Here is a 13,620-nt window from a genome sequence, read left to right on the forward strand (position 1 = left end):
CTGCAAGTCATTTAACCATCTGTTACCTCAGGTACAAGCTTATGTTGGCTTTTACAAAGCTGTGGACCAGTGAGGCAAATGCTCATAGAATTCCCATGAGCATCGGAGCATTTACCTCGCCGGCCTGTGGTAGAAACTTCTAGCCCGGCTTTGTAAAAGGAGCCCTCCAGGGACAGGGAAAGACCTGAGGTAAAACTGGAACAGGTGAGAGCAAAGTCACTCCCCCCTTCCTATTACCAGACAACAGGAGTCTATAGGCAGATACAATATCTTCTTCAAATAAAATTTGCAAGCTTTAATTTATTCCTTTTTGTCCTGCTGTTCTTGTAGTATGTTCAGGGAAGAGAGTTCTGTTTTTGTAATTCATGTAAAAAACACCTAATAAAAATAAAATTCATAACTATTTGGTATTTGTCTCTGGGAGTGTTCAAATCCAGGTTAAAAGACCACCTCTTTGAGAGTGCTTTCGACTCCTAACTCCTCTCACCTTGGGTTCTGCATCCCCAACCCTATATGTTATGTCTGTCTGTCCAAGTTAGATTGTAAGCTCTTCTGAGCAGGGACCATCTATAAATGTCAGCCCACCTCTTTGAGAGTGTTTTCGACTCCTAACTCCTCTCACCTTGGGTTCTGCATCCCCAACCCTCTATGTTATGTCTGTCTGTCCAAGTCAGATTGTAAGCTCTTCCGAGCAGGGACCATCTATAAATGCCAGCCCACCTCTTTGAGAGTGCTTTCGACTCCTAACTCCTCTCACTTTGGGTTCTGCATCCCCAACCCTCTATGTTATGTCTGTCTGTCCAAGTTAGATTGTAAGCTCTTCCGAGCAGGGACCAACTATAAATGTCAGCCCACCTCTTTGAGAGTGCTTTCGACTCCTAACTCCTCTCACCTTGGGTTCTGCATCCCCAACCCTCTATGTCATGTCTGTCTGTCCAAGTCAGATTGTAAGCTCTTCCGAGCAGGGACCATCTATAAATGCCAGCCCACTTCTTTGAGAGTGCTTTCGACTCCTAACTCCTCTCACTTTGGGTTCTGCATCCCCAACCCTCTATGTTATGTCTGTCTGTCCAAGTTAGATTGTAAGCTCTTCTGAGCAGGGACCAACTATAAATGTCAGCCCACCTCTTTGAGAGTGCTTTCGACTCCTAACTCCTCTCACCTTGGGTTCTGCATCCCCAACCCTCTATGTCATGTCTGTCTGTCCAAGTCAGATTGTAAGCTCTTCCGAGCAGGGACCATCTATAAATGTCAGCACACCTCTTTGAGAGTGCTTTCGACTCCTAACTCCTCTCACCTTGGGTTCTGCATCCCCAACCCTCTATGTCATGTCTGTCTGTCCAAGTCAGATTGTAAGCTCTTCCGAGCAGGGACCATCTATAAATGTCAGCACACCTCTTTGAGAGTGCTTTCGACTCCTAACTCCTCTCACCTCGGGTTCTGCATCCCCAACCCTCTATGTCATGTCTGTCTGTCCAAGTCAGATTGTAAGCTCTTCCGAGCAGGGACCATCTATAAATGTCAGCACACCTCTTTGAGAGTGCTTTCGACTCCTAACTCCTCTCACCTCGGGTTCTGCATCCCCAACCCTCTATGTCATGTCTGTCTGTCCAAGTCAGATTGTAAGCTCTTCCGAGCAGGGACCGTCTATAAATGTCAGCACACCTCTTTGAGAGTGCTTTCGACTCCTAACTCCTCTCACCTCGGGTTCTGCATCCCCAACCCTCTATGTCATGTCTGTCTGTCCAAGTCAGATTGTAAGCTCTTCCGAGCAGGGACCGTCTATAAATGTCAGCACACCTCTTTGAGAGTGCTTTCGACTCCTAACTCCTCTCACCTCGGGTTCTGCATCCCCAACCCTCTATGTCATGTCTGTCTGTCCAAGTCAGATTGTAAGCTCTTCCGAGCAGGGACCGTCTATAAATGTCAGCACACCTCTTTGAGAGTGCTTTCGACTCCTAACTCCTCTCACCTCGGGTTCTGCATCCCCAACCCTCTATGTCATGTCTGTCTGTCCAAGTCAGATTGTAAGCTCTTCCGAGCAGGGACCATCTATAAATGCCAGCCCACCTCTTTGAGAGTGCTTTCGACGTCCCAACCTTCTATGTCATATCTGTCTGTCCAAGTTAGATTGTAAGCTCTTCCGAGCAGGGACCATCTATAAATGTCAAAGTGTACAGCGCTGCGTATGCTTGTCAGCGCTATATAAGTGATAAGTAATATTGTTCTGAATGCATTCAGCATTTTTTAGCACAATAAGTTAGGGGAGTGTTTTGACCAGATAGTTTCTTCATGTTCCTTCTGGGCTTCTTGTTCAATCAAACTTGACTTTTCTTGGGGTTTCTTCTCCTAGTTTTATAATCATCTATAACAGTATTTTTCAACCTTTTTACACCTATGGACCGGCAGAAATAAAAGAATTATTCTGTGGACTGGCATCGGTCCATGGACCAGCGGTTGAAGAACACTGGGCTAAGTTGTGGGCTAGACCCCGCCCATCTCTACCCACTCTCCACCCCAGACCCCGCCCCCATAATAGTACTAATTGCACCTTGCACGTCTCTTGCCTCATCTGGAAGCCTTCCCTCTGACGTTGCAATGTCAGAGAGAAGGCTTCCGGTTCAGGCGCAGGATGCCCGTAGGAGCCACTGCCAGTGGCTTTGTGCACTGAATCAGTGAGGAAGAGGGAGCTGGCTCGAAGATAATGCCGCATCGATCGCACCGTGGACCAGTGGTTGAAGAACACTGTTTTGGGCCTGATGCACGTGCTGTGGACCGGCAGGAAATTTCTGTGGACCGGCACTGGTCCATGGACCGGTGGTTGAAGAACACTGATCTATAACTCAATCACTGCAGTGACAGCACTGGGCTGGGGAACAGACTACAGCCCCTTCACAACTCCATATGCAAGCATCCTAGCTCCAAACAGTAAGTATAAGAATTCAGCAGCAGTTAAGCCTCTTCTCCTTCCTCACCCCACTCAACCAGAAGCTGCAAACATCACCTCTGTAGTTGAGTCTTCCACGTGGCAGGGCCACTGAACCACCAAGCTGGCTCCTGTGTTTATGAGGGAGAGGGTCAATGGTAAGATGTTTTTCTTGACACTGAGTCACTAAAAGCCATTGAGTCTCCAAACCAGCAAAAAATATCCGAGAATACAGAGAATTTGTTCCGAAATCACAGCCTGACGCACACCTGAAGGTTATGGAGAGACAACTTAAAGGCAGGAGCTTGGCAATCGAACTACAGGATACTGGACTACAGACAAGATTTTTTACAGAATAGAAAGAAAAAAACAAGACAAATGCTAATTGAATAGCTTTGAACTGAAAGTGATCACATATCTCATCGCTGGGTGTGATGTACACAGAAAGACAATGCAAGGTAGTGCATCTTATCCGCTGAAAACTATGGCCTGGATTTTCAGCTGGCAATGTCATAGACCAGGGATCTCAAAGTCCTTTCTTGAGGGCTGCAATCCAGTCAGGTTTTCAGGATTTCCCCAATGAATATGCATTGAAAGCAGTGCATGCACATAGATCTCATGCATATTCATTGGGGAAATCCTGAAAACCCGACTGGATTGCAGCCCTCAAGGATCCCTGTCATAGACTGTCTCTGTGAATCAACCAAAGTCTTCTACACGTCAGTCCTGGATTACCCCCTTGCCAATCAGGTTTTCAGGATATCCACAATATAATGGAGGCAGTTTATCCAAATCAAGTTTGTGCATATTCATTATGGATATCCTGAAAACTTGACTGGCAAAGGGGAACTCCAGGACCGTCTTGAGAAGCACTGTTCGACAGCAATATTGTAAAGTACTTTGTCAAATTATTGGTTGACGTTAAAAGATGAGATGGCGTTCCTCCTTTGCGTCGTCGTGAACAAGTTTCAAGTTTATTGATATCCCGCAAATTGTGTAACAGCTAAGTGGCTTACATAAAATATAAGTACAAATAATAAAAAAATTTTAAACCACAAAATTACATTACATTAGAGATTTCTAGTCCGCCATTGCCTTGCGGTTCAAGGCGGATTACAAAAGAGTTACAAAAACCGTATTACATGAAGAAGATATCTGGTAATTTCTAGAGGAGATAAAGAGTAGATAAGGGAAGAAATACAATTTATAATAGAAAAGTATGAGGGAAGGATAACAAACGAGGCATAGGGATGGTCTGCTTCATCTGGTGAGATCGATATTACAAGATCATTGAACGTTGAACTTGAGCACGTCAAATTTCATCGTCATCTAGACAGAGCTTTGCAGCAGGATGAAGCCCAATGGCCAACTACAAAACCTTCAGGAAAGAATTGAAAATTTGTCAATTGATCTAACTAAACCTTCCCGACTCCCAGATCTAATCTAATCTAATCCTTAGGTTTGTATACCGCATCATCTCCACGTTCGTAGAGCTCGACGCGGTTTACAGTAGGAGAAATAGGAAGGAACTACAACAGAGGGTTAGAGGTAGAAGTGTGAAGAAAATTTAGAGGACTTGGGATGCCAAGATATAAGAGTTTCCTTGATTCCTAAGTTGGAGGGAGACTTACATTTTTTGAGAAAAGCCAGGTTTTCAGATGTTTGCGGAAAACTTGGAGAGAGCTCAAGTTCTGAAGAGGGGAGGTAAGGTTGTTCCAGAGCTCAGTGATTTTGAAGTGAAGGGAGGTCCCTAGCTTTCCTGTGTAGGAAATGCCTTTTAGCGAGGGGAAGGATAGTTTTAATTTGTGGGAGGATCTGGTGGTATTAGGGTTTGAGGAATTCCAAGAAAGAGGGATAAAGGGAGGGAGGATACCATATAGGATTTTGAAAGTTAAACAGGCGCATTTATAGTGGACCCTGGCGATTATCGGAAGCCAGTGGAGCTTGGCCAGGAGCAGGGAGACATGGTCAAATTTACTTTTAGCGAAGATGAGTTTGGCCGCGGCATTCTGAATCTTTTGGAGATCCTAATGCATTTTCCAGCTATCGACCTTGTAATCTCCCTGGGAATGTCCAGGCCAATTCTTTTGTAAACCGCCTAGAACTGAAAGGTATTGGTGGGATAGAAGACACCAATGTAATGTAAGTGTTGCCAAATCATTAGCACCTGGTTAGCGTGGAGGCACCTGGGCCCTGATTCTATAAACGATGCCTAAAGTAAGGCACCTTAATTGGCGGGCCTAGTCAATCTAAGTGCCTAAACCCCCCTTCCCCCCTTTTTAGAAAACCACAATAGTGGTTTTTAGAGCAGGCCCGCACGCTGAATACTATACGCTGCTCCAAACTCTAAGAGTTTGTCGGGAGCAGCGCAGAGCATTAAGCACACCGGCTGGCGCTAAAAACCGCTATTACAGTTTTGTAAAATTTCTTTATTTTATATACCGTATAAATCCTACACGGTTTACATAATAACAGTTATAAATAATAGACAGTAGATACACATTTTCAATCCATTAAAAAACTTTGCTATAAGGTCCAGAAAATCTATCAAAAAGGTATTTGCAGGTAATTACATCACACAATATCTTCCCCTCAAGTGTTTTCTTTTCTTTTTCTTTCTATTAATTGTAGTTCCAATTCCTTCTTCCCTTTTGTTCCCGTTCGTCTTTGTACTTAAATTGTTTTGGTTTAAATTACATTTCAATTGTTAGGCCATTTTTGTACACCGCCTAGAAGGCTCGAGTGGGTGGTATAATAAATATTAAACCAACTTGATCATAAGAAAGCATTTATAAACAATTGCGTTTTCAACATTTTCTTGAAACCCAACCTAACTGCGTATTAGCGCAGAACCCCTGGCAAGGCATTCCAAAGCTTTACACCCCCCACTGACAACATAGCGTCGCCAATCCTGGAGTGAGAAATTGTCATCCTGCCACCCAAACATAATTTCAAAGGGGGGGGAGGGGGGTTAATTATTTAAAAGGCTTAATCAGCACCAATTATTGGCCATTAACTCGTAATTGACGTTAATCGCGCTTCATTGGATGGTAGGTGCCTGCAACTTTGAGGCATGGTTAGGAGGTGGATCGTGGGCGTATTTTTCACGTAGGCTCCAGTTTTGGACTTGGGCTCTGGTGGGCATCTAACTTAAGCATACTTATTTAGACCAAGAAAACCCTGGCATAAATAGGGGGCCACCGAAGGATAGGACGCCTAGCGACACCTAAGCCCCTTTTAGACGTCACTAAGCGCGAGTCTAGAAAGTTCCCCTAATTTTTATAGAATCAGCTTCCAAATTTGCACTTTTGATTTTCTCTTTGGGGTGCCTTATTCTTCAGTAGTTGTAAAGTAAAAACACCCTATTGCAGCATCGTCACGTTCCAGATCCTCAGCGACACCACTCTATGTTCCAATCATTTCACTACATAGAGATTTATGTGCCAAATTGTCACTGGATCTTATCATTTAATTTATATAAATTATTTTTTTTTAATACTTTATTTAATATTTGTTATATACAAAGATAACAAAATACAAGAAAATACACCAGATAAATGGAAAAAAGAAAAAGAAAACAAGAAAATAAATCTTTTTTCATTGATACAGTCCACATTATTGGAGTCGTTTGATACCTTAGCAAAAGCAATTAATATTAAACAAATTTTCGCCATCAGGAAGAGGCTTAACTGACCATTTTTTTCAATTGTCAGCAATTATCCTCAACCAAAAGAAAAAATAACATTTATGAAACTTTCAACAAAGGTTTATCTTTAAGGAAATCCTCTAATTGAATATTTATCACTAGCAGAGGCTATCAAACTTTGCCAAAACCCTGGGCTTAAGCTGTAGGAACAACTTTCTTCTAAGCTGAGTCTGCCTGGAGACGTCAGGAAATACATTCACTCTTTGAGCACAAAACAGAGCCTGTTTTAAATACAAGCAAGGTAGATCGTCGAGCAATTATATCTTTTGATGATTCCAGAAACTGCAAACTATCTAGATTATCTGGAGATATCATTCTATCCATCTCTCCCGCCTAAATGTTTTTAAGCCAGTACTTAGCTTTATAGAGTGGCCTCAGACAGGAACAGTTTCATATAGGGACAATGGCCAAAACTGGTCCAATTCATTTTAAATCCTTATCTGCTACAGTGGTGAAATAAAAGAACAACCAATGACAGAATTTCAAAAGTAATTTATATTTACGAAATTAACAGTGCCATTAACGAAGACCATACATCAGTAATCCAAAAAAAAAAGTCACAAAATGTGCAAAAATACATTACAAAATATACAAAAAAATAAAATAAAATCCAAACATGTACAGTGGTTCTATACACTTAGCACTACCAAAATTGTGACTTCCTCACAAAATTAACTTCTTAGAATGTGTATCAAAGCAAAATGTACACCACCCCCTTCCTTCATGAAAATACCCCAAAAATGTTCCCAGCAAAATCATACTCCCAGACTTTCTCCAAGAGGAGCCACGCGCATCCCTTACGAGGGTCTCTGTGAGCTAAGGCCACTTTTGTCGCAGACAGAAAATGGCCGATTTCCCCATTTTCCAAATTAATGGCCATGTGCTAATTTTGCCGTTAGCTTGCGGCCATTACAAAAACTCATTGTATCAGCCCTTATCGCCCCTGCGCTAACCCCGAGCTAATCAATTAGAATGCAACTATGCCTCACATGCTACACTCTTCACCTTCCCAGAATTTGCAAATTTATCACAGGACACCAGTACGTGTCCCACAGAGGTAAGTGTACACTAGCACTTACTGAAGCTTGGTAAAAGGATGCCTTAGCTAGACACAACAGCTGAATTGAACAGAACAAGGGGAAAAGCTTATGTCTTCAAAGAAGCTTCCAGTAACTGGCTATCTTACAGCAAATTTTCTTACGACTGTCTGCTACCATCAAATGCCACAAACCTTTTCAAAGTTGCAACTGGGTTCTAAAAGCTGAATTCATCTAGTCCTATAGGCACTGGCCCGAGTGGCAGGGAAATTTGCAATTCTTAATGAAACAACATGTATGAAGTCTTGCCTATCATCAGGTGGTTATGGAACTGCACCCCCCGTTTTGAAATGGAGCTGCAGAATCAATGAGTACGATTTTGCTAGATGCAAGGCAGTTGATCGCCAACAAATGATTTCACTTAAAAAAATAAAATTAAAAATTAAATCAAATTGGAATTTAATTTCATATTCTTCCTTTAATCAAAGCCACAAGTGTGATTTGAGGGATTATTACATTACATTACATTAATCAGCCATAGCTCTCAGTTCTGTCCACCGTTAATGGTTTTTAAAGGTGGGGGAGCCAGCGAACCTTATGAGACATAATGCAAAGCTTCCCAGAGCACACAAGGGACAAGGAAAGAGCGGGAAAGGACCCAAGAAAATCATAGAACGCACGCAAGCGATGGAGGGTTAAAACACAAAGTGCAGAGTGAGGACTGTCCTCTTCCTGAGTTAAATGTTACGGTCCCTTTCCAGTTCATGCAGTCCAGTTTCCTGCAATAGAAAACAAACTTGCATTAATAATGGCTCACACCAGAATCTCAAAATCCACCTTCTCCAGAAAAGAGTAAAAGAGCTCCAGGTTCACATTTTCCCTGTCTACTGCCAGGATCAAATTAACATACTAAACCCTCGTGGACCCTCATTTACTTCCTTTCTCTCCAACTTCTCCTCCCCCTCCCCCTCAAGGCCTGTCCCAACCTGTCATCTCTTCAAAGGTAGCAGGGGAACGTGCCTTGGGCATGGTGGCATCAATAGTTTGTGAGTGAGTATAGGGAGTAGAGAGCTGTCCGATTGCCAGGACAGATTTCTCACCTTACCCCCCCTTCAGAAGGATCCGTGAGGTCCACAGGAGTTAAAATGAGAATCTGTGGCTTGAGAAGGACCCTGCTTTCATTTTAAGGCCATGCGCTTTTAGTTCCGTGGGGTCCACGGGATCTTTTCCCCACATGCTTCGCCATTCTCCGTGCATTCCTCAGATCAGAAGTAAAGCTTTTAGTTGTGCAAATGAAAGTGAAAACCGGACAGAAAAAGACCTTTTCTGCACATTTAGCATCCTGATAAGGGAGCATTCCTATTTCTGTCCTTCCATTTACCAGTATCAGTATCAGAGAGTTTTCTTTCTGAATTTATTTAACGAAATATATCACAAGTTCAACGTCTCCTTCAGGCAATAAGATAACCGAGGCTTCAATTAAAGTTGACACAGAATAAAACTGAGCAATAATCAACAATCCAGAACAGTACTGCCATAAGATTTAGAGACCTTCCAGTACCAGCATATCATGTCACCTTGCTTATTCCAGCCTCGGGTCAGCTTTCTCGTATTCTTATTTCTCCTTTTCCTTCCTCTCTCATACAAATACATTTCAAGCTATAAGTAGCTCACTCTATGGTTACCCATTTTAACACCCCCCCCCCCCCCCACCCCATGGATTCCCATCTTACCCTCCTTCCCAGGGACCCAGCAGATCGGTAGCTGGGTCCGCAGGAGTGAAGGTAAGATGAGGACCATGAGGTGAGTGGGAGTTAAAACAAGAATCCCTGCGGACCCTATGCCATAACTGCTTTCTTTTTAAGGCCATATACTTTAATAATAATAATAATAACTTTATTCTTGTATACTGCCCACTCATAGAAGATCCGGGCGGTTCACAAGAAGAAGGACTGGACAATCAGTGAAATATACATATTAAACATACTAAAATTGAAGTTAAGAATAATTATGTAATAAATTTATCAAACAAATATGTTTTTTTAAAAATCCTTCTAAAAGCAGTATACGAAGACATTTGAAAGATCAAAGGACTCAGCCAAGAATTCCGTTTTCCTAATTGAAAATCAAATGTCTTATTTAAAAATCTCTTGAATCGACAGACCTTAATAGAGAGATAAATAAAATCATTACAGGTATTTTTTAATGATCTATAGCAGGTAAATTGGGAGGCTAAGTAACCTGGAGCCAGACCGAAAAGAGACAACTAAATTTAAAAAGAATACGTGCCTGAAAAGGCAACCAATGTAGTTGCTGATCAAAAGGACTGATATGATCCTATTTCTTCAGATTTAACGCACTGCCGCATTTTGTATTAAACAAATACGTTTAAAATTTTTCTTGTAAGATGCCAAAGAGATAATATTACAAAAGTCGTTGCCAAAGCTGTGCACATATTCCTGTTAATTTAAAGCGAATAAGACACGGAAAGCATGTCTGGTCACCTAACAGAAGAGCTTATATGAAGTGATAGATGGTTTATATTGTCTCACTTGTATTCATATTTGGTGTTTCCTGGAATTGAGGAGTGAGCAAACCCCCCCCCACACACACACACACACTCTCTTCCCCACCCCTTGAGCAGCCTCTGCGTACCTCTTGAAATGTTTGCGTACGTGCTTCACTTCTTTTAGCTTAGCCATGTTTTTATTTTAAGTTTTTTAATTTTTATATTCGATTTTATTGTTAACCATTTAGATACTTGTATGATAAACGGTATATCAAAAATAAAGAAAACTTGAAACTTGACACTTGAAAACGTCCTCCCAAGGCTTGCGCCGACCTCAGCATCCTTCTGATGCCATGTCCTGGTCCCACGACCGAGAAGGGATGTCAGAAGGGAGCCGAGGCCGGCGCAGGCAGAAAGTTGAAGATGCAGCTCACTCCGGTGAACATTTAAAGAGGTGCGAAGGGGATGCAGGGGAGGAGAGGCACCAGCACTGGCGCCCCCATGAAGATGACACCCAGGGCGGACTGTTCCCTGCCCTTCCCATGGAACTGATGCTTCAGTTTCTTTCTACAATAGGCTTGAAACAGGTGCCATAACCTTCCAAAATGTATTCTTGGGAAGACTGACAGTCGGGGTCAAGAAACAGCTGCCAAAGTTGATGTTTCCTCCTCCCACTTCCTCCGACGCTTGTGACCAACTAGCACAAGGAGAGACTAGAGCTGGTTCTGCTTCCTTCCAGAGAATGACATGGTGACAAAATTCATCACCGTTCCCGTCCCCGCGGATAACCGCGGGAAATAATCCCATGTCATTTTCTAGTGTCTATTTCAACCTCAATCCTTCTACACCAGCATTCTTCAAAGCAAAGCTTGCGGGTCAGTGGTTGTGGCCATTCATACTCTGATTCTTATGGGAGCCAAGGATAATGAAGCCATTGTGACATCACTGATGTGATTGGCTCTTAGGCACTGGTGGAATGAGGCATTATGACATCACAATATCTGCTCTGGATACCAGAGACTGTCATTCTGTAGTGTCTGTTTCAACCTCAGTCCTTCTACACCAGCATTCTTCAGAGCAAAGCTTGCGGGTCAGTGGTTGTGGCCATTCATACTCTGATTCTTATGGGAGCCAAGGATAATGAAGCCATTGTGACATCATTGATGTGATTGGCTCTTAGGCACTAGTGGAATGAGGCATTATGACATCACAATATCTGCTCTGGATACCAGAGACTGTCATTCTGTAGTGTCTGTTTCAACCTCAGTCCTTCTACCCCAGCATTCTTCAAAGCAAAGCTTGCGGGTCAGTGGTTGTGGCCATTCATACTCTCATTCTTATGTGAGCCAAGGATAATGAAGCCATTGTGACATCACTGATGTGATTGGCTCTTAGGCACTGGTGGAATGAGGCATTATGACATCACAATATCTGCTCTGGATACCAGAGACAGTCATTCTGTAGTGTCTGTTTCAACCTCAGTCCTTCTATACCAGCATTCTTCAAAGCAAAGCTTGCGGGTCAGTGGTTGTGGCCATTCATACTCTGATTCTTATGGGAGCCAAGGATAATGAAGCCATTGTGACATCACTGATGTGATTGGCTCTTAGGCACTGGTGGAATGAGGCATTATGACATCACAATATCTGCTCTGGATACCAGAGACTGTCATTCTGTAGTGTCTGTTTCAACCTCAATCCTTCTACACCAGCATTCTTCAAAGCAAAGCTTGCGGGTCAGTGGTTGTGGCCATTCATACTCTCATTCTTATGTGAGCCAAGGATAATGAAGCCATTGTGACATCACTGATGTGATTGGCTCTTAGGCACTGGTGGAATGAGGCATTATGACATCACAATATCTGCTCTGGATACCAGAGACAGTCATTCTGTAGTGTCTGTTTCAACCTCAGTCCTTCTATACCAGCATTCTTCAAAGCAAAGCTTGCGGGTCAGTGGTTGTGGCCATTCATACTCTGATTCTTATGGGAGCCAAGGATAATGAAGCCATTGTGACATCACTGATGTGATTGGCTCTTAGGCACTGGTGGAATGAGGCATTATGACATCACAATATCTGCTCTGGATACCAGAGACTGTCATTCTGTAGTGTCTGTTTCAACCTCAGTCCTTCTACACCAGCATTCTTCAAAGCAAAGCTTGCGGGTCAGTGGTTGTGGCCATTCATACTCTGATTCTTATGTGAGCCAAGAATAATGAAGCCATTGTGACATCACTGATGTGATTGGCTCTTAGGCACTGGTGGAATGAGGCATTATGACATCACAATATCTGCTCTGGATACCAGAGACTGTCATTCTGTAGTGTCTGTTTCAACCTCAGTCCTTCTACACCAGCATTCTTCAAAGCAAAGCTTGTGGGTCAGTGGTTATGGCCATTCATACTCTGATTCTTATGGGAGCCAAGGATAATGAAGCCATTGTGACATCACTGATGTGATTGGCTCTTAGGCACTGGTGGAATGAGGCATTATGACATCACAATATCTGCTCTGGATACCAGAGACTGTCATTCTGTAGTGTCTGTCTCAACCTCAGTCCTTCTACACCAGCATTCTTCAAAGCAAAGCTTGCGGGTCAGTGGTTGTGGCCATTCATACTCTGATTCTTCCCTCTCTCCTTAAAGAATGACATGAAGATGGTTTCCCACGGGAACGGTGATGAATTTTGTCACCGTGTCATTCTCTACTTCCTTCTTTTTAAACACAATTAAGAAAAAAGTATTTTTGCTGCTGTTGGAGCAGCTCCGAAACAAAACCTGCTCGTTCCCGAGTTTCTGTAAAATTTGTAGCTGTGTAATAATATTTTGGACCTTTCATTCATAAAGGATTTTCTCCTGATTTTTGGGCATGGGCAAAACAACTATTAACCCCCCCTCTCCCTACCCCCCCCCCCCCTCTTTTACAAAACCGTAGTGTGGTTTTAGCGCCGGCCGTGGCAGTAATAGCTACGACACTCACAGGAACTCTATGAGCTTCAGAGCGTTTACCACCACGGCCGACGCTAAAAACCACGCTACGGTTTTGTAAAAAGGGGGAGGGTAAGTTTTTTTTCTCTCTCTTTTGTGTAACACACTGAGAACTGCCTTACAGTGCTTCGGGAAAAATAAGCGAGGTTCTTCGTTTCTTAGAAGTCAGAGCTGTCTGACCAGAATCCTGTCCTATCTGCACTTTTCTATAGACCCTTTTCATTTACCAGCAAGAGGAAATGTTTGTGGTTTGAATTCTCTGGAAATGACCTCACGGTTCTATTTGACGCTCCATTATTGTGATATGGCTCTTTTGGATTTCTGGAGGTACTTTGGACTCCGCAGTTTGGCAGCTTCTGTGACTGTGGGCGGAAAGTACTGGGACAGCAGCTAAACTTAAACCTGGGGGAGTAAGAGGGTCATTTTATAATAAGGTATGTTCCAGGAGCAGGCCA

General features: G+C 42.9%; 1 protein-coding gene across 2 annotated transcripts in view; it reads right to left on the reverse strand.

Annotated features, from left to right (window-relative positions):
* Positions 1 to 3,924: 3,924 nt before the first annotated feature.
* The window catches only part of ELAPOR2 (endosome-lysosome associated apoptosis and autophagy regulator family member 2), a 114,328-nt gene continuing 104,632 nt past the window's right edge, over positions 3,925 to 13,620 (reverse strand). Inside the window, exon 22 of one of the 2 annotated variants that reach the window (XM_033959371.1) lies at positions 3,925 to 4,304. In XM_033959371.1, the coding sequence (XP_033815262.1) occupies positions 4,296 to 4,304 (9 nt within the window). In that variant the 3' untranslated portion in view covers positions 3,925 to 4,295. Of the gene's footprint in view, positions 4,305 to 7,108; positions 8,449 to 13,620 lie in introns of those variants that run through there. The other variant, XM_033959370.1, reaches the window with a different exon arrangement.

The sequence above is a fragment of the Geotrypetes seraphini genome, chromosome 9 (assembly GCF_902459505.1).
Source record: "Geotrypetes seraphini chromosome 9, aGeoSer1.1, whole genome shotgun sequence".
Classification (NCBI taxonomy): Eukaryota; Metazoa; Chordata; class Amphibia; order Gymnophiona; family Dermophiidae; genus Geotrypetes; species Geotrypetes seraphini.